Here is a 22,256-nt window from a genome sequence, read left to right as displayed (position 1 = left end):
CCTCTCTCCTCAGTAACTATGGCTCCTTGTGTGGCCCTGCCAGTTATATCCAACATCAAAGCCATCCGCAAGCATGCGCCGGTGTGTGTGTTTATGTGTTTGTGTGTGTTTATGTGTGTGTGTGTTTATGTGTTTGTGTGTGTTTATGTGTGTGTGTGTGTGTGTGTTTATGTGTGTGTGTGTGTGTGTTTATGTGTGTTTATGTGTGTTTATGTGCGTGTGTGTGTGTCGATATGTCTTGTGTCTCAAGGCCTCAAAGGTGCTATAGCACCGACGGGTCGCCTTTCGAGGAGCCGCTTTACTTTCCACATGACGCCTCTAGGGTCGTTTGGTGTGATTGCGTATTGGAGAGACATGTGCCAGCGTACGAATGTATGTATATCTCAAAAGGGAACATCGGTGCGAGTATAGATGCCGTGTATAGATGCCATGTATAGATGCCGTGCGAACCTGAATCGACTTAATATCACTTCGGACTTCGTTCATTCGCGCACCCTTTGGATGGATGTCGCAATACGGTACGTCGGCGGTCGCACCTATGCGACATGGCGTGACATAACGTCACGTGACATGCCGTGTTGTGTGCCGTACAGTCCTGGTTGAGGTTGCGGCCCCGAGCTGCATTACCGCCAGCTCCGTGCTCGAAAACTAGTATATACAGGTATACCTGCGCTGTGCACGTGACTCAGCACGGTTCCATGTGCATGCATGTCTGACTGTCTGACTGTCCGTCAGTCAGCTTTAGTTTCGGAGCTCCGGTTGGCGACACAGCCGCCTGGTTACAGGCTGTCGCGAAGAGGGTCAATTATACAATGGATACCAACAGATTCCACAGGACTCAGCATTGGAGCTGCGGCGTGCTGGGTGCTGCGCGTATGTGTTTTTTTTCGTGTGTTTCATCTTATGCCCTGACCGCCCTGTACGACCTCCCCCGCACAAGCTGGCGCTCAGCGACAGGCAGACGCAGCCCTGCCTGCTTACAGCCGTCAGAAAGCAGCAGCAGTAGCAGCAGTAGCGGCGGCACGCCGCAACGACCAATCTCCTGTCTTCCCTCTCTCCTTCCCTCCGGCCGGCTGCCAGCCCGCTCGCCCCCGTCCAGTACAACGCCAAAATCGCGGTGAGTCAGACGGGGGCAGTTCGGTAAAAAAACTGGCGTAACATGTCTGCCAACCAAAATTCGCCGTAGTAGGGTTGGAGACTCCGCAAGTGACAAAAAGCGGAAAGGAAATAATATGGATTCCGAGTTTCCCCCTTTCGATGCCGCGCCAAGAACGCCAGACATCCCTTTCTTTCCCTTTCTTCCCGCATACACACATCGTGCCCGCGTGTCCGAGACCCGCCTCCGGAATGCACCTGCAATCCCCCCTCCCGCTCCCCTTTCCCCCTCACAACAGAACCCACCAGGTCATATCCCCCGCCACAACGCCAGACACTACCTTGCTTGCCGCCCTTACTCGCCACCATAACCCACCGCGTCCATTCCTCCTTTGCCCCCTTCACACACACCAGCTCCGAGACCAAGCACGCAAAACCAAGTCCGGCAGGCGGGGCGCTGGGGAACCCCGTGGGGAGAGCCGACTGCGACGACGACGATGATGATGTTGATGCCCGTGCCGATATCGGCCGACCCAAGGAACCCCTCACACCCCTTGAACCACCACCACCACCACCACCACCATCACCATCACCAAGAAATAGATACATGCAACGAAATGAACGGTTGGGCCTGACGGGGATTTAACAGCAGCTTTTCCTCACGGCCCAACATCTCCCCGTGTTCTCCGTGAGCTGAGAAGGCCATAAGGCAGCCGGGCCGACCAGCGACGCCTCGCCTCCCACCCACAACTACCGCCACCAGCCGGGGCTCCCACTTCCACCAGCAACAGCCCAACTTGGCGTTAAGCGATGGACCAATGCCGGCGCCCGTCGCTGCATCCGTCAACCGTACAGAGTAACATATGTACATTTGTTTGTCTGTCTGTTTCCTCGTACGTATTAGACGTTACCTATGCCCTGGCTTAGCGCTTGGGGGCGTTTTTCCCAGTACGACATTTCCGTACAGTAGCAGCAAGTGAGGTGGGGCCAAGGAGAACTGCCGGCGAGCCGGGTTCGGTTAGGGACTGAGTGCGCGGTTTGTGTGTGCATGTATGTATGCACGTATGTGTGTAGTTACTTCTTGGCGGCTTCAGGGCGCTTGTAGTAGGGCGTGGGCAAGAAGGGCATCTTCGTGACGACGGCTTCATTTTGCTTGCCGCGCACCTCCACCTTGAGCTGAGTGCCAGGCTTGGAGAAGTCCTTCTCCACATACCTGCGTGCGAGGCGGCGGCGGCGGCGGCGGCGGCGGCGGCGGCGGACGCCAACAGAGTGAAGGACAGCTCAGAGCACTGAACAGAAACCCACGCCAGGTCAGGTCGGATCAGATCCCCCCTCTCCCAGCCTAAGACAGCTCCCCCCCTCTCTCTCCACACCTCCCCCTCACTAACTCCCGCCCTGACAGGTCAGTATCCACCCCTCCCCCCGCACACACCCCGCAGTCCCCTCTCTCTCCCCCTTTCGCCCCCCCCCGCAGGGCCCTCACGGGTCCCCTCTCACCCCATGGCGATGTTCTTCTTGAGGCAGGGACTGAAGGCCCCGCTGGTCACCTCGCCCACCACCTGACCGTCCGGTGTGCTGATGACGCTGTGCTGCCGGGCGGGGGCGCCGCTGCTCACGAAACCCACACGCCGCTTACTGCGGGTGGGGGTGGGGGTTGAACCGATGTGTTGCAGCGAGTGGGGCGCGGATGGCGGATGACCCTAAGGGTCCCTTCCCCTCCCCTCCCCGAGGCCGGGGGGTGTCGGGAAGTAAGCACGGGTGAGAGACGGGCAGGTTACGATGTACCGCCGGGCTGGTGACGCGGAGAAGGAAGCCGGTGTAGCCTCCTCCCCCCCCACCCCCCCCCCACCCCCACCCCCACCTGACTCCCTCTGCCAGCTGTTTCTTGATGACGTCACCCCCCAGGAAGTCGAAGCCCTCCCGCCGCCGCTTGCCGATGGTCCACGCCAGCCCCGCCTCCACGGGCGTCAGAGACTCGTTCAGGTCATTGCCGTACAGGCACAAACCCGCTTCCAAACGCAGAGAGTCACGTGGGCCCAGACCTGGGGGCCGGTAGTGTCGTACACCCCGGGGGAAAGGCGGAATGTCACGGCTTTATAAAGAAAGCAGGGCGAAGAGGCCCCGAGACCCTGTGAACGACACCCTGATAAGAGCGCGAGATCCAGACTTCGACATCCGGCTGTGGATTCAGATCCAGGCGCCGCCACGATGTACCCGCACACGCACCAGCAACATACCGTACTGTACGACAAGTACTGCCAGTCAGCTGCACACCCACTCACTGCCACTAGTATTCCCCCCGGCCAAACCCCCTTCGCAACCGCACATCAACCGCCTTTCACTTTCACCCACCCGCCCACCCACCCGCCCGCCCACCCACCCGCAAGCCGCACTCGCTCGCTGGCGGTGAGCTTCTCCGCCAGCGCCACCGCGTGAGTGGAGGGCACACTGATCTCAAACCCGTCCTCGCCCGTGTAGCTGAAGGGGAGGGGGGAGGGGGAGACGTGGATACATATATACATACATGTGTACATGCAAGACGCAGGTCACGCAGGTTCCTCCCAAAGACGCAGGGCCCCCCCCCGTGCTCCCCCTCAACCCCCCGCTTCATTGCTGAAGCCGTACACACAATCCGTACGACACGATACCCACATGGCATCATCGCGGGCAACCCCCTTCTCCCCCCTACACACACACTTTCGCGCCGCCTCACCCCGCCCCGCCTCACCCCGTGCGTGTAACCCAGCAGGGGATACCCGCCACGTCGAACGTCCTGAAGTCGCTGAAGTACATGGCGGCCAGATCCACCCCTGGAGCCAGGGCGCCCAGCACGTCCTTGGCAGCCGGGCCCTGCAGGGCGAGCAGACTCCGGTCGTCGTGGACCGTCAGGGCCACGTCCAGGCCCTTGGACTGCAAGGAGGGGCCGACAGGGGGGTCATCGGAAGGGCGGATACGTAGCCATGTTGTTATTAAAGATGTACCGCTGGTGACTTTTAGTCAATGCGGTACTTTGCGGAACACGGCGCCGACAAGGTGCAAGAGAGGGGGGAGGGGGGAAGAGCGGGGCAGGCGATTCGGACACCGGACTTAAGACACGGGGCTGAAGGGAAGCGGGAGGGGGAAAAGACGAAGCACGAAGGCGGGGGAGGGGTAAGACGAACCACTGGGGAATGGAGCAGTGACCAAACGGGGGAGGGAGGGGGAAGTCGTCGTCGTCCATGGCCATGCCCAGCCAACCTCAAAACGTTCTCTGTAGGCCCCTACCTAACGGTTTACTCCGCTGGACTGCATTTCCCTACTCTCGCGTCCTGGTCCGGCAGCTCGGAAGCTCTCCTCCCATCGCCCTTCCTGAGCCCCGCGATTTCGCCCTCCTAACCCGCCCCTTCTCCCCTCCCTCCCCCCCCCCACCTTGGCCGCCTGCAGGTGCTTGTCCAGGTGCGCCAAGTCCTTATCCCGGCAGCCCGCATTCACCACCACGTAGATCTCCTGGCCATTGACCTGGTGATGGTGTGGGGACAGGAGGGGAAGATGAACCACGGGGAAAGGAGGGGTTGGAGCGTCTATCTGGTTCGGAAGGGGGGGAGAGGGGCCCCGCGTCACTCAGCCCTAGATCTGGGTCAGCTGTGCTTGTTCGCTGTGAGCTTGCCTTGGTGATGACGGTGTCGTCGATGATGCCGCCCTGCTCGTTGGTGAACACCGAGAGCGAGCCGGTGCCATCCTTGAGCCCAGCGATGTCGCCCACCACAAGGCCCTCAAGGAACTTGATCGCGTCTTTGCCCTGGAAGGGGGTTCATGCGTGTGTGTGTGTGGGGGGGGGAGTATTAAAGGGTGAGGTAAGGTGAGGAAGCTAACGGGTGGGGATGTTCGGAGAGGGAGTTTGCGCGGTGCGATACAAGGTCCAGAGCAGGGGATGCACAGCGAGGAGTTGGGGGCGTTGATGAACTGATTGCACAGATAAGTGGAATATATGCATGTGATAATGCTAAGAGGTTTGTGGTAATGTTACTTGCTACGGTGCCCGGGCCCGATGGACATTTCCGACGCCGAGGGAGTCCACGAACCCCACTATCGGGCATAACTCCCCTAAATTTGGCTCGACTGCGCTTCATTATGAAAAGGCACCTGAGATCAGTTGGCCTTCTTGACAAAACTATATGGCTCGAGTCCAACAACCACGCCAGGTGAACTGAATAAAGCAGGACCGTCGCTTTGATGGTTATAACCAGCCTAATCTATAGGCAAAGCTTATTTGATGAAGATTCGTCGGTGTCTGTAGGCAAAGAGGCACTCTCGCACGGAGTCTACCACTAACGCCTGCGCGCACCTTGAGCGTGAGCCCACACATGTGGGACACGTCAAAAAGAGATGCATTCTTTCGGCAAAAAATTGTGGATTCCATGATGCTGTCCTTGTACTGGATCGGCATCGACCAGCCGGCGAAGGGCACCATCTTGCCTGTGCAGACAGAGGGGGTTGGGACGACCAGCCTACAAGCCATGATAAAGCTGGCAGCGATGCCCACCTCCATTGGCTACATGGAAGTCATACAGCACTGTCTTCTTCAGGTTAGCATCATCGGCAAATCCGCGTGTGAACAGTAGCGAGCCGGTCGCGGATGCGTGCTCAGACGCACGAAGCGCGCCAGCACGGCCCAGCTGGGGCAAGAGCGTGAGTAGGCGGCGCGTCGACGACATTTTCACAGAGCACAGTAGGTCTAGATGGACTCCGCGGCAATATCCGGCCACGGTTGCAGTTTGCCGTACATCTTGTCCGACTTTTTGCTCAACTCTTATGATAGCAATTGGCAATTGGGTGCCTTGAAACGCTTATAGGTTGTATTCAAGCATATCTTTATCCAGTTGGCCTCCGTTGTCGAGTTGGTCGGTCATTTGCTGCACCCTTCCAATCCTCGTGCCATTTTCGTTGCAACATAGTGATCCCATGTACCACGTATGCAAGAGACTTTAACCCATATCACACCAAACACATGCTTTCCAGTATCAGCCTAAGCGGAGCTCTTAAGCGAGTTTCTGCCATCAGATCATTGCCGACACGATACTACTGCAGTGCTATCCCAAGCGCCTTAGTACCCAGGAAACACCGAAAGACCGAGAGATTACCGGTGCTTAGCATGGACAGCTCGCGACCGACCCCGGCCAGCAAGCGTCAGCGGACAAGTGTGGAGGTGGCCGGCATGACGCCACGACATGAGGTCGGCAAGACCTTCAACGTCCCCGGCCTCGTGGTACGAGAACATACCTTCACAGTGCCCCTGGATTACAGCGGCCAGGCGGGTCCCTACAAAGGCCAGACCATTACCCTTTTTGCTCGGGAGCTGTTGGCCCCTGCAAGGAACGAAAACCTGCCGTTCCTGGTGTACCTGCAAGGTTCGTGCGTCAAATACGTGCGTGTATCAAACAATACTCGGGTAAAGGGGCTTTTAGGGCGTTCAGGTTTGCGTGGTGAACTGGGTTGGGATGGGCTTTGGGGTTGGAATCGGATTTGCGAGGTGTGGCCGACTATTGTCCCGCTTCGGCAGAGGCACACATGTGGGTCAATGCGATATGGGTCACTGGGGACTGGAAGGTGGGTTCCCGGTCCGTGAAGTGGACTTCGTTGTGGACCCGATCAACGCGCGACAAGGCCCAAAGAGTTCGAGGGCTTCAGGCGCAGCCCTCGCAGTGAACGCAGCTTGGTGTTTTCGACCGCGAAGAGGACAGCCGTGCAGTGCGTGTGCCTGTGTGTATGGGGAGGAACCCACATGCAAAAAACAAAACTTTTAGCTGTAAGGGTCGGGGAGCCAGGAAATGGGTTTTCCTTATGCGTCTTGCTTTCCCTGGCTGACGTGTTGTTCTCGCCACGAGGTCCGTGTCGCTCAGTGCTGTTAGCTACGCCCCCAGGGTCTCAGTGCCCCCCCCCTGCACACGCACCCTTAGGCACACATGCAAGGGTAATGGGATGCACGGCATGCGTAGCTTTGGAGCAACGGCTGGGGTCAGGACAGGGACATCATGACATGGCGCGGGCAGCTGCCTAAAGAGTGTGTGTATGTGTGTGTCTCTGTGTAAGGCAGCGACCGGTGCAGCTCTGGGGCTCACGGGACGGGCCGAGCTTTGGCAGCTGCTGTTTGCTTTGCGCCCGCCCCATCCCTCCGGCAACCTCTCCCCACCAGGACCGTCACTAATAACACTCAACAAGCGTCATCTTGTCATACCCACTGCTTGGCTCATGTATTCCTCCCAACAAAGCCCTTCCGCGCTCCCCTCTCTCCTCTCTTCCAGACTACACCCCAATGATGGCCGCAATATGCACCCCTGCACGTCATCATGTCGTCCCACCTTCCGTACCACCAGCTTCCCCCCATTTCCCCCGTTCCATACTTGTGCCTTCTCCCGTCCCCCCTCCTGTGGCGTCTGCACCTACCCCCCCACCCCCCCACCTCTGCTTCCCCAGGCGGTCCGGGATTTGAGGCCCCCCGGCCCTGCGAGGCCAGCATCTGGATCAAGAGCGCCGTCAACAGCCACCGGGTGGTGCTGTTGGATCAGCGGGGTACGGGCCGCTCAGCGCCCATCACCACCACCAACCTGGCCAAGAAGGGCGGACCGGAGGAGCAGGCGGAGTACCTGGCGCTGTTCAGGTGGGTGTGCAGGGCGCTGGGAGGGGACATCGCGTGTGGGTGGGGTTAGGGAGGAAAGGGAGGCGGGATAGGGCTAGGAATGAAGACTGCGGTTCACTACCAGACCGACAAAATTTGGGGGTACCTGGAAGAGCGGGGGTTGGTGTTCAGGCGGCGGACGGGGGGCGGACCCACCTGCACATGGACGCTGCTGAACAGCAGCCGGCTGCCGTAAGTACCGTGTCGTCGTCGTTGGACCTGGATAACCAGCAGCAGCAGAGCCTCGGGGGGGGGCCCCCATCACCCTTTCTGCCTCCATGTCGGGCCGCTTACTCGGGTCGTGTTGGTCTACGTGTCGCACCTCCCCCTCGCTGCCCCTCTCTTCCCTCTCTTGTCCCCCTTCCCAAACCCCCTCAGCAGTTGACCCTTCGCCTCTCGGGTCATGCGGGTCTCGCCCTCCCTCCTTCTCACCCCCCTTCCCTCACGCAGGGCTGACAGCATCATCCGGGACTGTGAGCTGGTTCGCAAGCTGCTGGTGCCTCCAACCAGCTTTGGGGGCAAGTGGGCGCTGCTGGGGCAGTCGTTCGGGGGCTTCTGCGTCGTCACCTACCTGTCTCAGGCGCCTGAGGGTGGGTGCGGGTGAGGAGGGGCAGGCGGGGGAGATATGGACTGGGATGAACACGGCGGAATGGGAACATGGAGAGTGAGGTAATCCTGAGCACGCGGGTAGATGGGTGAGAGTACATCGGAGTGTGTGGGTAGGGAGGGGGTAGGGAGGGGGAGTACAGTCTGGTAGAGGGGTGGTGAAGGGGGGCGGGAGCGTCCGTAGTGTGGACTGGGCCCTATTGGGCGGGGAGGGGAGTGGCTGCTCAAACAGCTCTCTTCACCCAAGGCTCTCTGGTTTGTGATCCAATGTGTGGAAACCCTAAACCGCCACCACCACGCACACACACCCACGTGCCCATGTCGCCTTCAGGTCGCTTTCGATGTTGGCAGATCCTGGTTGATTTTTGACATAATGTTTGCAAATGTTTCCGTTTGCATTTAACTTCCGCTTGCCTCTTCCCCTCTTCCCCTTTTCCCCTTTTCCCCTCTGGATGTCGTGGCGGTTGTTCCGCTCTACTTGTGCATGCCATTAATCGCCCCCTGTCCCCCTCCCTGCTTATGGCCTCCCCCCTATAAAGGTCTAATGGAGGCCATCATCACGGGCGGTCTGCCCCCCCGCATATCGCAACCCTGCGCCGCGGAGGACGTGTACCGGACTCTCCACAAAAGGGTGCTGGCGGCAAATGCAAAGTATTACGAACGGTACGGAGCACGGCAGGGCCTCGGACTGTTTCTACTGAAGTCAAACGGGTTAGGGTGGGGGTCACCGGGCTCTGAGCATGCGGGTTCACGTGTTTACGGTGGCCTCTTGCGGTCCACCCGGGAGTCTGCCGGGTAGCGGGAGGGGCCCCGTCGCTACGATCTCCCTCGACTACTTCTGCCTGCCCGGGCTCCGTACTCTACTGCCTGGGTTACCACATGTTTGGCTATGGAATGTGGGAATTTTCGTGGCTGCGTCACCTGGGGCATAAGGCCTTCCCTGCGTCAACCTGATTGCCCGGCTCGTGCACCCGCCGGGGGCCCCTCGCGCAGCTCCAGGGGCGGTACTTAGCTCCAGAGCTTCCACTGCCGCACTGTTGCACGGGATTGTGTCGGTTGGCCCTGCCGTTCCCTCCCACCTCCCACCTCCGGCCCCCCCCCCTGCATTTATCCTCCTTCCTTCTTTGTGGCCTCTACGATGACTGTGTGCCGCAAACCTCCCTAGCCTGGTCCGGTCAGGCCCTCCGATGCAGCCTCCGCATGCAGTACTTCGCCCCTCCACACCGGCTTACTCTGACCCATACGCTGTCCATGAAGCTTCTTTCCCACGGCGCTCCCCCCGCCCCGCCCCGCCCCGGGCCCCCCCGCCCCCGCCCCGCCCCGCTTCAATCGTGTGTGGTTCGTCTTTCCCCCCCCCGCCCCCGCCCCGCCCCGCCTCGTCCTCTCCCCCTTCTACCGCTCCTCAGCTTCCCCGGTGATGTGGAGCTGGTGGGCCGTATCGTGCGCTACCTGGCAGCTCAACCGGGGGGGTCTGTGCAGCTGCCGTCCGGAACCAAACTCACACCGCGGCTGCTACAGACGTTAGGGCTGTCCGGTGGGTGACTGGACGTGTGGGTCACGGCTGGGTGAGGGTGAGAGTGAGGGTGTGCGGGTACGGCGCCTAAAACGGGTTGGGAGCACGGGTCTGAGGGCGGACGGCTTGTGTGGGTGCGTGGGAGGGTGTTGGTTAAGACACCCGGCAGGGCGGATGAGGGACGGGTGATGGGTGTGGTACTGTGGGCGCTACGGCTCCGGTTGAGCTCATTGATACCCGCTGGAGGGGGTTCGGGGGTGGCCCGGGTTAGGCGGCCACGTGGTGTGGCGACATGTTGTCAGACTGCAATGTGCCGCGCACGTACCTCCGTTTCTCCCGCTGTGTCCTCACCCAGTCCCCTCATCTCCTGTCGGCGGTAGATTCTTTGCTCCTACGCCGCCATTGCCTCCCCTCCTTTCCCTTCGTATCCTTGTGCCAGGTCTGGGTACGGGCGGCAGCTTCGAGCGGCTCCACTACCTCCTCGACAGCTTCTTCGATGGTTACGGGGAAATGACGCCTGCCTTTGCCAAGGTACCGTGCACCTCTTCACACGCGGGGAAGGGCCTGGAACTGGGAAATCGGATCAGGGGGCCCCGGACCCCGGAGGGAATGTGTCAATAGCCCTCTTGAGGTGCCGGAGGAGCCGCAAACCCGGAAGCTGGGGGACGATGCGCCCTCTTTTTGCTCTTTCCACGTGATCCTCCGCCCTCCACCTGCGGGGCCCTGCTCCCTCAACCCTCCCTCAGGGTTTCGAGGCATGGCAGTCCTGGGACACCAACCCGCTGTACGCCCTGCTACACGAGCCCATATACTGCCAGGGGCCGGGGTCCGCTTGCCGCTGGGCGGCTGACCGGGTGCGGAACAGCGAGCCCTTCGCGAGCGCATTCGACGCGGAGGCTGCGGCAGCGGAGAACCGGCCCGTCATGTTTACCGGGGAGTGCGTGTACAGGTATGTGTGGCTGTATGTGAGTATACTACATTAGGCCAGTATGTCTGCATCTGTATGTCTGTAAGTCAGGGCCAACAACATCACCACGAGGGTAAGGAGAAGCCCAGTCAGGGTAAAGCTCGGATAAAACCACGCACATGCGCGTGTGTGTGTTAGAAGGCAGCATTGCGTGTCTCTGTCAGGATGTCTGGGGTAATTTGGAAACTTGGGATCTGCTTGGAACCGGTCATTGGGGGCACATGAACCACAACCGCATCCTTGGCTGGGTAGCAGCAGGGGGGGAGCGTATGCGAATGCGCAAGGAGAGGGGTTGCGGGCTTGGCCGTGAACCAATGGCGGATGTGCGCGGCCCAGTGCAAATGCATGCGTGTGCGTGTGAGGGAGCTGCACAAAACGGAGCTACCAGGTCTCCAGCTTCCTGCTGCTCAGCCCGTGAAAGGGAGGTTGTCCCGCCTGGTCCCGCCTGGTCGCCTTGGACCGCCGGTGTGTTCGGATTGTTTTTTTGGTGATGACCACGTGGAATAATATTGCTGCAGGTGTGTACATCCGTATCCGTAAGTATGTATGTATGTATGTACTAATGCAGGTTCATGTATGACGACATTGCGGCGCTTCGGCCATTTAAGGAGACGGCAGACGTGCTGGCGGAGAAGTCTGACTGGAGCACGTTGTACGACACGGCCGCACTTTCCGCGAATCGCGTTCCCGCAGCTGCGGTGTCGTACGTCGATGACCTTTACGTGGATTACGATATGGCCATGGTGAGTTGGCATTGCGGTGACGAAGCACACTATACCCTGACAAGTAACAACTAACAGTTGGCAAAGTTGTAATGCTCTCCGTGGCAGCCTGCCTGATGAAGTGTGATAGTTGCGAACGGATGAGCGTCCGGCCCTACGGCGTACTCCCCTTTATCCCCACGCTGCAATTCATGGCTTGGTCATTTCATCATCCGTAACCTTGCGGTGATGCCGTGGCCTAGTCGGCGGTTTTCTTCCTTACCCCTGGCTTTGTGCGGCACTTGTGCAGGAGACGGCGGGCACCATCAAGGGGCTCAAGGTGTGGGTCACCAACGAGTACCGGCACAGCGGCATCCGGGACGACGGCGGTCGCATCTTCGAGCGCTTGCTGGGCATGGCCCGAAACGCCATCTTCGATTGAGGAAGGAGCAGGCGACTGGTAGGAAAGGTGAAGAATTGAATTTTGCGGTTGATGAGGCGGAACCCGAACCCAATATGAGCGAGAAAGAAAGCCTCAGAGCGTATACTGGAGGGGGGAGTTTGGGAGGAATGGGCGAGGTGAAAGGTGGTTTGGTCGTGGCTGGGGGACTGAAACATATGACGCGTCGGGTGCTTGGGTGAAAGAGAGGATACATCAGCATGCCGACAAGTTGGGCGGGGAGGCGTATGGCGTTGCGGAGAAAATGGATAGGTGGGGTAGATTTCGGGGGGAAACGAATATCGTGTTATGAGTGTGAATAACATATTCTTTTATTTCAGGTTATTGAAGGGATAAACTCACGGGGTTTGGCACTTTTGCACGGTTGTGGTTTTTTCCCAACTAAGACCTGCTGGCCCAGCTGCTGGGGAGGTGTCGAGGAAGAAACGGAGGATAACAACGAGATAACAACGTGTAACAACTAGTAGTAGCAATACTATTACTTGGTCCGCTCACTTTTACCTGTAGAACCGCACATGTGTATATGTGAACCATAAAATGTGACGTATGTACGATGATTACAGGATCGCCATGATAAGGTTGACAACATAACTTTATCAGAGCATCAGAGTTGTAAAGGTTTTAAGAACCAAGTTACTATTTTAAATAGTACGATTTGTTAATCTCTCTACAAGTACAATAAGTCGGGTGTCGGCTTCCATGAAGGCGGAAAAAGGGCGGGGGCCCCCTGCATCCGTACAGGCCGGTAGCTAGGGTAGTGTCAACGTGGTGGGAGCTGTGCTTGTCAGAGCGCGGGAGGCAGGAAGCCGGGGCTCATAACCTGTTGAAGAGACGGTGTTTCTCTGGGACCTAGCAGACACGGCTAAGAGTCATTGGCCGTTACACGTACCCTGGAGGTCCGCGACCTGCCACCGACAGCCCCTTGCTTGGGCATAAACGTATGAGTCTGAGGTGCCGTTTCCGGCACACAGCAGGGGCTCGGCCGCCAAGTCCGCAGTCCAGGCCGGATGCTCAACGCTCAGCAGACACAATCGCAGCTTGCCAGCCTTCAGCCTGTTGGCTTTGCGGTCTGGTGCCGCAGCCATAACACATACAGAAAACAGCGCCGTACAGCACCGTACGCACTGCCTACGGCGCCTCTTCAGGCATTGACCCGCCTGCTCACGCGCCCTTGGCGCCCCCCTCAAAGCCTAACTCGACACACTTCCCCAAAGCCCGCAGCACTTTCCGGTGCTGTCTGTGATGTTCATCCCCGAAGCGCCAGCGGCTTCAGCAATCCGCCCCACAGCCGCCGCGGCACACTGCAAGTCGTCGGAGGCCCCGAGCATTGGCCAAAGTAATTGTACAAACGAGCAGCTTGCGTATTTCATAGAGAAATGATAGCAAATCTGTCGGCCTGCTGGTGGCAAGTCAGAATTCCCTGGAATGCCCGTGCAGGCAAATGGTAACACAAGCTGGGTGTTCGAGTTATCATATGCCGTCATCTCAGAATTAAAAAAATTATAAGATACGCGGCACATTTTGAGATGAAATTTAGAGGCGTTGATGTGACTTTGACCTCGGTCAATGGAGGCAGCCAATCTTGTTTGTGCTCATACGATTTTTGTTGGCTACAGGCGAGATACCTTGCAATAGAGAATGCAGCATATTACAAATAACGCGTTTCAGCCGGGCGAGATATTATGCTTGGTCCGTTACGCACACACGGCCATGGACAAGGGCGGGGCGGGGCCCTCCTGGGCACTTCCCGTTGGGCCCCGCCCCAAAATGTCCTTATTTGAGTTATTAGTTGTACTTATAGTTTCTTTCCTTGTACTCAAAAGCCTGAAGATGTGCCCCATACAGGAAAAAAATTATCTATGATTTCTTACTACGTATTTAGACGTTTAATTAGGTTTTTTACATAGACGTATGTAAAAAACCTACTTAACTTTAAGTAGGTATTTTACATACGTCTATGTAAAAAACCTAATTGAGGATGCTATGGATCAAATTCATCTTTATTCAGAAAATATTAGCAAAAATGGCAGCATCAAGGTAATGCAAGCATAGATGACAAAGGTTAACTTCAGCGATACAATCTGTACTTACAGCAATCCAATCTTTTAATGTATTTCTCTGACTGCATATTTCTCTGAGTGCACCACAGCTTGGCAGAAGAGATCTTTTACCAAGTGGATAGTTTTCTGGATAGTGGTTCTTTTGCCGTGATGATTACATACAATCAATCTTATCTCCCCTCTCTGGCTCTTAGCTCCCCCTCTCCTAGCTCCCTTCTACGTTTTTTCTAATTTATTTCGTATGTATATGTCACTTATCGTCGAGACGTATGCTGCTTCTGCACTAGATGTGCCTGCCATACTCCGATATCGCAATACCAGTCCGACATGCTCCCATTAACCGTACACAAGCACACCTGAGACAGCTGCACGACAGGCAAAGAATGAACGAAAGAAATGGCGCGACAGTCGCGGCACACCCATTGCCACTACAAATTCGATGAACATGATGCCCAACCGGAATCGTGTAACGATTCCGGGTGCTGACCACTTGCCATTTTGCCATTAGGGCAAAAGCTGGGAGCGTTGGGCATGAAGAAAGGATTGAACAAATGAGACCGACTTCGCCTGCTTGACAGAATACCACATTCACTTCCCACACCACGCAAATCATGGAAGTCAGCACCTGCTTATTGCCCTCGGATCAAACAGTAGCAACCCGAACCCGCTCCACACGAATTCCAGGCCCGCTCGCATGTCTGTTCACCGCGCCGCGCCACACACATCGCGATGTGCTTAAATTTTAGGAAGACACCCTCCGTTCTTCCATCTCCGGTCTGGCCCACAGCCCGATGTCCGACACGCAAGGTCCGACTTATCCACCTTGATGCAGCATCAAAGGTGGGTAGGCAAGGCGAGGCCTGCCCCAGAACGGCCGGGCCCGCCTCGCGTACCCAGATTCCTGTTTGAGGTGCACATTTATGCCCGCGCCGCGTGAAGTCCAAAGGTCTTTTATGCAGCCACCTTGGCATTCTTGGCAAAGTCAACACCCTTTTGAATTTCCGCCTTTAGCTGCGGCAACATGGACTGCAGTGCCGCCGTCTCGAAAGCATCCAGCTCACCAAGGCCCATCACCTTGGCCACGCCGTGAGGCCCCAGCAGCACCTTGCTGGCGAAATATGGCACGTCCGCAACAACCTGCACAAGTAAGAGCAAGACGATGACCAGAACGGGATGGCAACATATAAAAACGTCTACCCTCAGCGAGGTCATGACGATTCTGCGGGGCATGCAGCTGTGCGCCATACCCAGTTAGCGTGCACCAGTTCATGAGAACAGTTGAGAGCCCACATAAGTGACAACTAAACCAATCAGGCTGCATTACGACATAACCTACTAGACTTTCGTTGCGTCAAACGCTTTCCCCCCTGCATGGATAGCCTGTAATAAGCAAATCCGGAATCCTACCAGCACCCAATCATATTGTCAGGAACCCCGGTACACACCACAGCTCACCTCCGACTGCACAAATGCGCACTCGTAAATGTTGGGCTCGCCATTGAGACCCAGCAGCGTCGACTCAGCCATACGAGCAGCGGCATAGGCCTAAACAAGACGTAATTTGCAACATAGCAGAACAAGGACAAGAGACCCAAGGGGCGTCATGAAATCATTAATTCCTATACAATATAACGTCCGCTGCACACACAACGACAGTACACATCTATTAATCCACTGAAGCGACTGCCGCTCTTCCGGCCGGCGTGTCCCTACATCAGGCGCTCAGCTCACCATGGACAACGTGGCAGACCCCTTGCCCGCCTTAGCCTCCACCACCACCGTTCCCGCGTTTTGGATCTTCTCCGTCATGGCCTTCTTCTCCGCCTCCGTGAAGGTCACCGCTGGGGTCGTCTACGAGGACAGCAAGCATACTCGCGGCGGTGAGCACGGTACCTAGGGAATGACCGCGGTGGGTTGCTCCGACAGCAGCTTGCCCTCGTGTATGCAGCGTACACCACCATCACCGTGACCCATCCCATAGCAGAGACTGAGCCTATTGCTGTGGAGCAGCAGCTGTCTAGCACCAACCATTACGTAGGGAAAGTACAACCAATAGCCCGGAAGGGAAAGTCGCTGATTCTCCAAACGAGACAATTCCACGGCCCTACGGACAGTAAGCCCCCGAACTCCAACGGAGGGCAACGAAGTGCGTGGCCCTGCAGACGTCTTCAAGTTTGAAGCAAATCCGCATACAGTCATTTGAACCCTTGCAGCAATCCTTCATGCACCGACATAAAAAGTTACCGGTTATCGCGCGTGTTCCACACTTAGCGGCATGCAGAGACCGTGACACAGATTTCTCGTGGCATTGTTCTCCCAATTGTTTAACAAGGCCTTTCGCAGCGTGGCCAAGCAAGGGGACATGCACCATAGCTTTCCAGTTTCCCATTGCAAGCGTATGGATGCCAGGTAAGGAAATTGAACAGATGTGCACCTCATGCTCATGAACACATTTGTTATTCGTGTTCGGCACACATTTTCGACGGGTGCCCCGGATTACATGGGTACACGTTACACCGCGTGTGCCCAGCCATCAGATCTTTACTTTAATCTGGATGCAGCAGTGCCACAAAAAAACTTGCCACAAAACCCTAGCCCAAGGCACTGCTGAACAAACCCTACATCGCTGACTGGTCATGTCTTGCCCCAGTTCGTAATGTAATGAACTGTGAACCGCTTCATACTGGACAGCCATACATTCATACTGGACAGCCATAACGCCGATCGCCGAGACATTTACCTGGGACAGGAGCGGCAGGATGGTAGCGCCAGCGTGTCCACCGATAACGGGAACGTCAACGTCCTTCATGTCCAGACCACGGGCCTCCGCAACGAAAGTGTTCGCGCGCACAACATCAAGGCTGGTGACGCCAATAACCTTCTTTGGGTCATAGACGCCCATCGCCTTCAGGGTCTCGGCAGCAATCGGAACTGTCGAGTTCACAGGGTTTGTGATAATCTCCAGCACAGCCTGCGCATTTTCATAAATTTCTGTTGAAGTCAAAAGATAACACTATTACGTTCGCATAAACGGCATGAAACGGTAACTCGCGTTTCACACGTGTCGGCGCTTCAATCAACGACACACCTGTGGGCAGTTCTTGCCGGCAGCCTGTACAAGAGCCTGAACAATACCAGCATTGGTGTTGAATAGGTCGTCGCGAGTCATCCCAGGCTTACGTGGCACGCCGGCTGGGATGACCACGAGATCAGCACCGCTGAGGCAGCCAGCCAGCTCCTCAGGGCCAGTAAAAGCAGTTACCTGTATCAGTTGAGTACATTCTTTGTTTACCTAGAGTCCTGCAGCGCAAGCTTAAGACGAATCCGTGCCAGTCATCCCGTCAACTTTCCGCATACCCCATCACGCCATCGCGCTGGCATCCATCTAAACACACCTTAACAGGAGTATTGCAATGGCTCAGGTCGGCAGCCACACCGGCAACCCCGACGATATCGTAAAGAGCAAGCTCCGTCACAAACTTGTTCATTTTAAGCAAGAGGGCCAGCGGCTGGCCGATGCCGCCGCCAGCACCAAGCAGCGCAACCTTGCGGGCCTCGCAGCGCAAGCTGCGCCGCGAAGAGCGTGCCACCATGGGTGCGGCCGCACGCGACTGCGCACGTTGGGAAGCAACTGCACAAACACCGGGTAAGATCAGTTGCTACCTGGCGAAATTGTGAAAGGAAACCATAATCTTTCCGGCATCAGCGTCACACACTTACCGAGCTTGCGCTGAGCGAGCAGCATCCTGTCGGAACTTTACGATATAAGGAGTTGAGCCGATTGGGAAATGCCCTAAATTCACAACTGTAATTATTTGCACCAATCCTTTGTTAATTTATTGCAGGTGCATTTGACGGTTGTGTGACAAAGGGCTTTGTGAAGTCCGTTCGACCGTACGTAAGGCCCCGGGCATTCTTCAGAATCAACAGCACTCTTGGCAACTGCCTGTCCCCATCCATCGCATCCAAGTGCTACCAGTTTGGATATCGTTTCGTGAGCCCTATGTGAAACAATACTATTTCATCAGGAATTAATTCCCACGAAAGACAGCTCCGCAAATCAGAGTTACACCATGGTTGCGCAAGAAACAAGTGCGTCTAATACATCTTTTACTCTTACCGCGGTATGATTGCAATAACGGAAGTTCACGCCTTAGGCAGGAAACGAGTCCTCATACCGCCTGAATTGCGCAGAGACAAGAGCTCCGCTTGGAGTGTCCAATTGGGAAACCGGTATCGATTCGGGTGAGCTCAGAAGTTGGGGACCGTCCCGGCACCAGCCGCCTACGGTGTTTTGGGGTGCGAGGGGGTTGGTCATAAGTGCCTAACCCGCCAATAAGCCGCTGCAACATAGAGAAAACAGCAAGAAACCTAAACCCAAACCCTTGTAGCCTTGAAACTCCCCTCGTCTGCGCACTGCCTTCGGATGCGACGGTACACACCTGACATGCGAACATGGTTAAGGTCCCCATCTCAAGCATCCCCCATCCCATGCCATCCCTTCCCCCGCTCACAGCTGGAGGAGGGCACAGCGGAGGTGTTTGGCACGGAGCTGGACCGGGGCAGGGCCGTGTCCGTAACTGGCCAAAAAGTAGCGGTGTGTCTCCCAATATCCAACTCGCTGAAGGGCAACCTCTAGTGTTCCGACTTCTGAGGCCCTAGACCCTAAGACCCTACCGGAACAACGGACCCGGACAAGTCTGATTTTGCCGGGAAGATGTTTCCCTGTGTTGATTTTGGCGGGTTAGGCCTTGGGAAGGGAGTCCCGCCTTTTTTGCGCTCCTGGTCGACCTCTTTCGCTGCCCAGATGATGAACACCCTTTAGCTTTTTCGGAGTCTGAAGCCCAGCAGGGCCTTCCCAATAACTCTACCCGTGGCTGTCGAGTGACTCTCACCCCTACAGCACGTCGCCTGTACCGCAGACTGGCGCCCCTTAACGATGTGGCTGTCGCTAGGCTGCTCACTCGTTCGTCCCTCTCCGTATCTGCCCGTGCAGGTGTTCACCTGGGATGGCGGTCGAGTCTCCGTACAGGGCGAGCCGAGTGTCATGTGGGTTGGGTTGCTGTGACACCCGGTCTTGGGTAGTTGGAGGTTCCCACTCAGGCAGAACCGAGCCCCTGGGGATTACGGGGGGGTTTTGAAGTGCTATTATGCCCGGGTGAAACTGCACACCAGACCCACATCTCCACCTTGCCGTACAGGTACGTGGCCGATGACACGCCCATGGCCTCCTACCTCAATGTGCACCAGACCCTGAACCAGCGGCGCGAGGAGGCGCGGAAAGCCGCCCCGGGGTCCGCCGGGTGCCGGGGCCCCGTTGTGGTCGTGGTGGGCCCCACAGACAGCGGCAAGAGCACCCTATGTCGGCTGCTCGGGAACTGGGCTGTACGCAGTGGCTGGCAACCCACCTTCGTGGACCTGGACGTTGGTGAGCAGTCTAAGTCGTGTGGGGTGGCTGGGAGGGCAGTTTCATGTGGTGTGGGAAGTGTGCCAGAGTGGGCGGAGTGAGTCGGGATGGGGGGCTGAGCCAAGAATGTTATTCTTTGGTTCGTGGGCTCGGTGTTTAGGCAAACCAATTAAAGGGCCCGGGAGGGGGCCCCGGGCTGGTAAGAGTGCTGGCTGCTAGTCGGGTTCGTTGGCTGCCTAGTTGACTGACCATGTTCATCATATCAAGCTGGTGTGTGATTGACTGCCCTAGGTTAAAAGCTAGGAAAAAGATTCTGGACGCCCTATTGGTGTGCTAACCATTATCCACCGCCGCTGATCAACCATTGACTTCCGCAACCTTAGCACCAGCTGGCCGACCCTGACCTGCATCGCAGGCCAGGGCACCATCACAGTCCCCGGCTGTCTGTCCGCGGTGCCCCTGGAGCACCCGGTGGACATCGAGGAGGGCTTCATTGCGGACCTACCGCTGGTGTTCTTCTACGGACACAACTCCCCAGGGGAGAACCCCGCCCTGTTCAAGGTGGGCGGGACTCGTGCAGAGCTCGCAGTGCATCCACATTGGCAGCGCAGTGGGGAAGTGGGTTGAGCGCGAGACGCACCTGAGGCATTGGATTCCTGTCGCAGTCTTGGGGCTGGAGGCTGTACGCTGCTGCAGTGTGGATTGATTGGTTGTCGGGTGGGTGGGTGAAGGTGGGTGGGTGAAGTTGAAGGAGTTGGTTGTGTGTGATGAGCTTGTGAGGCAGACGTCCTCCTATGGTTGGTTTCCGTGTGATGGCGCGGTACGCTGTGGTGTGGGGCTTGGACCCTCAGGCCCTGGCGGACAAGTTGTCTTCGCTGCTGCAGCGGAGAGCTGCGGCTGACCCCCGAGCTGCCGCCTCTGGTATCATCATCAATACCTTTGGCTGGGTAGACGGGCCGGGTTACGATCTACAGAAGCACATCATACAAACATTCCAGGTAGGCGGGTGGGAGTCTTATGCAGCAAACGTCCAAACCACCCGTTGTGGCGGGCGGGTCGGCGGGATGGAGCGCGGGGCCATGTACCCCGACCATGTAAGACACACACGTACGGGGGAAGGTGGGCTTGGAGGGCCCTAGGGGTTGAAGAGGCCCTATCTGGAAATGTGGTTAGATGAATATCTTAACTGTCTCAATGGCAGGCTCTGCTTTTGTTTCCATTTTCCGTTTTCCTTTGATGCTGTTTAACTGTCATCTGAGGAGGGAGGGCCACCTGTCCACATGCCCGGCCAAGCTCCTCGTGCCCAACTCCTGTTAGCACTATTTTTCTCTCTCCATGTCTCCCTGGTGACGCCCATGAGCAGTGTGACGTGGTGCTGGTAATGGAGCAAGATCGTTTGCACGCCACTCTGCAACAAGATCTCAAGGTGAGGGCCCCCGGTCCGGGGTTTCAGGTAATTAACAGAGAAGCCTGTTGTAGGCTTGTGGGGTAGGGCACGGATTCAAGTCCAGGGCTGTCGACGTGTATGGCACACGCAGCACCAGTTCACACACCCTTTGTCGCGACGAAGTCAGGCACCTTACAGGCCTTGCCCAGCTGTAGGATGACGCGCTTAGGCTACTCTGATGCCACGGCAGCAGCAGCAGATGCCGCAAGCGACAACTCGTTTTCTTGTTCGCTCGTCCCGTATCTCACAAGTGGGGACCCCGCATCTCTTAACCGGACGGCACCGCGGCCACCCTCTTCGCATTGTTACTCCTATTACACAGCTGCAGACGCGGTGGACGCCGTCTCTCTCTATCTCCTCCTTTCCTGTGTTGTACCGCCGTCCTTGCACTGCTGCTGCCTCGCCACCCTCCTTTGCCGCACCCTTATTCGCGCCGGCAGGCCACCTGCCCCCGCACCACCATCCTAAAGCTAGCCAAGTCTGGCGGTGCAGTGAAACGTGAGGGCGATGAGCGACGCGGGGCGCGGGAGCAGCGGGTGCGCGAGTACTTCTACGGCACCTCACGTACCCCTTTGCAACCCGCCACACAAACCATTCGGGCGACCGACCTGGCTGTGTACCGGATAGGTGCGTACGGGCTTGGAAATGGGTGGACGGGAAAGGACGGGGAACCAAGTAGTACTTGTCATCGTCCAACGCAATGCAATCGCATACCCCGAAACCACAGGCAGTGGCCCCCGCGCCCCCAACACAGCCCTGCCGCTGGGCGCCGTCTCCCTGGCAGACCCGCTGCGGTTGCAGAACCTGCCTCCCTCGCTCGAGCAGCTGCAAGGCCTGCTGGCCGTGTCACACGCTACCACACCCGATCAGATCCTAAATTCCAACGTGGCCGGTTTCGTGCTGGTAAAGGACGTGGACACGGCGCGGGGCACCGTCACCGTCACGGCGCCCGCCGCCGGTCCTTTGCCTGGGCGGTACTTGATATTGGGCAGCCTCCGCTCGTCCATTGATTGATGATGGGAGAAAAGTAGGGCTCGGGCTGCCGGGGCTGGTTGGTGCTTACGGCGCTTGGATTCGGGACCATCGGCCTGTGGTACCTAGGAGGGTCCGTGAAGATCTGAGCCTACGCGAATTTCATGACCTCAGCAAATGCAGGGCATAATCGGGAATGGAGCTCGGACAGGAAGGTGAAGGAACACAGTTGCAGCGTTACTAGCTCGACAGCGCTGGATGCCCGTGAGGTTGGTGTCTGCGTAGCTGTAAGGGGCCAGCAATGATATGAACCAAACGCGCCTACTATGCGGTTCTGGATAGGAAGGATTTTCAGGTTGCAGGCTGTGATGTA

At 57.3% G+C, this 22,256-nt stretch overlaps 4 protein-coding genes across 4 annotated transcripts; 2 read left to right on the top strand and 2 right to left on the bottom strand.

Annotated features, from left to right (window-relative positions):
* Nucleotides 1–2,169: 2,169 nt before the first annotated feature.
* VOLCADRAFT_107582 (uncharacterized protein) lies at nucleotides 2,170–5,789 on the bottom strand (the record flags this gene model as incomplete). Its single annotated transcript, XM_002957152.1, has 9 exons — nucleotides 2,170–2,308; nucleotides 2,593–2,730; nucleotides 2,957–3,137; nucleotides 3,476–3,573; nucleotides 3,824–4,005; nucleotides 4,504–4,593; nucleotides 4,742–4,873; nucleotides 5,420–5,550; nucleotides 5,618–5,789. The coding sequence occupies 9 exons, from the start codon at nucleotides 5,787–5,789 to the stop codon at nucleotides 2,170–2,172; spliced, it is 1,263 nt and encodes a 420-aa protein (XP_002957198.1).
* Nucleotides 5,790–5,927: 138 nt separating this feature from the next.
* Nucleotides 5,928–12,468, top strand: VOLCADRAFT_84021 (uncharacterized protein). The gene is made up of 9 exons (XM_002957197.1): nucleotides 5,928–6,482; nucleotides 7,549–7,732; nucleotides 8,201–8,340; nucleotides 8,896–9,019; nucleotides 9,763–9,890; nucleotides 10,309–10,400; nucleotides 10,616–10,818; nucleotides 11,405–11,579; nucleotides 11,848–12,468. Exons 1-9 carry the CDS (start codon nucleotides 6,083–6,085, stop codon nucleotides 11,977–11,979), a joined length of 1,578 nt encoding a protein of 525 aa, XP_002957243.1. The 5' UTR covers nucleotides 5,928–6,082; the 3' UTR covers nucleotides 11,980–12,468.
* A 1,728-nt stretch (nucleotides 12,469–14,196) lies between these two features.
* mdh1 (malate dehydrogenase) lies at nucleotides 14,197–17,716 on the bottom strand. The gene is made up of 6 exons (XM_002957151.1): nucleotides 17,453–17,716; nucleotides 17,146–17,319; nucleotides 16,798–17,028; nucleotides 15,789–15,908; nucleotides 15,513–15,602; nucleotides 14,197–15,194 (listed from the first exon to the last, which is right to left on the bottom strand). The coding sequence occupies exons 1-6, from the start codon at nucleotides 17,648–17,650 to the stop codon at nucleotides 15,009–15,011; spliced, it is 999 nt and encodes a 332-aa protein (XP_002957197.1). The 5' UTR covers nucleotides 17,651–17,716; the 3' UTR covers nucleotides 14,197–15,008.
* Nucleotides 17,717–18,242: 526 nt separating this feature from the next.
* On the top strand, nucleotides 18,243–21,925 carry VOLCADRAFT_67961 (uncharacterized protein; the record flags this gene model as incomplete). Its single annotated transcript, XM_002957196.1, has 9 exons — nucleotides 18,243–18,302; nucleotides 18,574–18,654; nucleotides 19,054–19,106; nucleotides 19,259–19,485; nucleotides 19,880–20,025; nucleotides 20,316–20,462; nucleotides 20,828–20,890; nucleotides 21,352–21,542; nucleotides 21,643–21,925. Coding segments are annotated over 9 exons (1,251 nt in total), but the record flags the coding sequence as incomplete, so codon positions are not given.
* Nucleotides 21,926–22,256: the final 331 nt, after the last annotated feature.

This window comes from Volvox carteri, assembly GCF_000143455.1.
Source record: "Volvox carteri f. nagariensis unplaced genomic scaffold VOLCAscaffold_70, whole genome shotgun sequence".
Lineage (NCBI taxonomy): Eukaryota > Viridiplantae > Chlorophyta > Chlorophyceae > Chlamydomonadales > Volvocaceae > Volvox > Volvox carteri.
The sequence above is the reverse complement of the archived record's forward strand: the minus strand, read 5'-3'. Positions and strand labels throughout refer to the sequence as shown.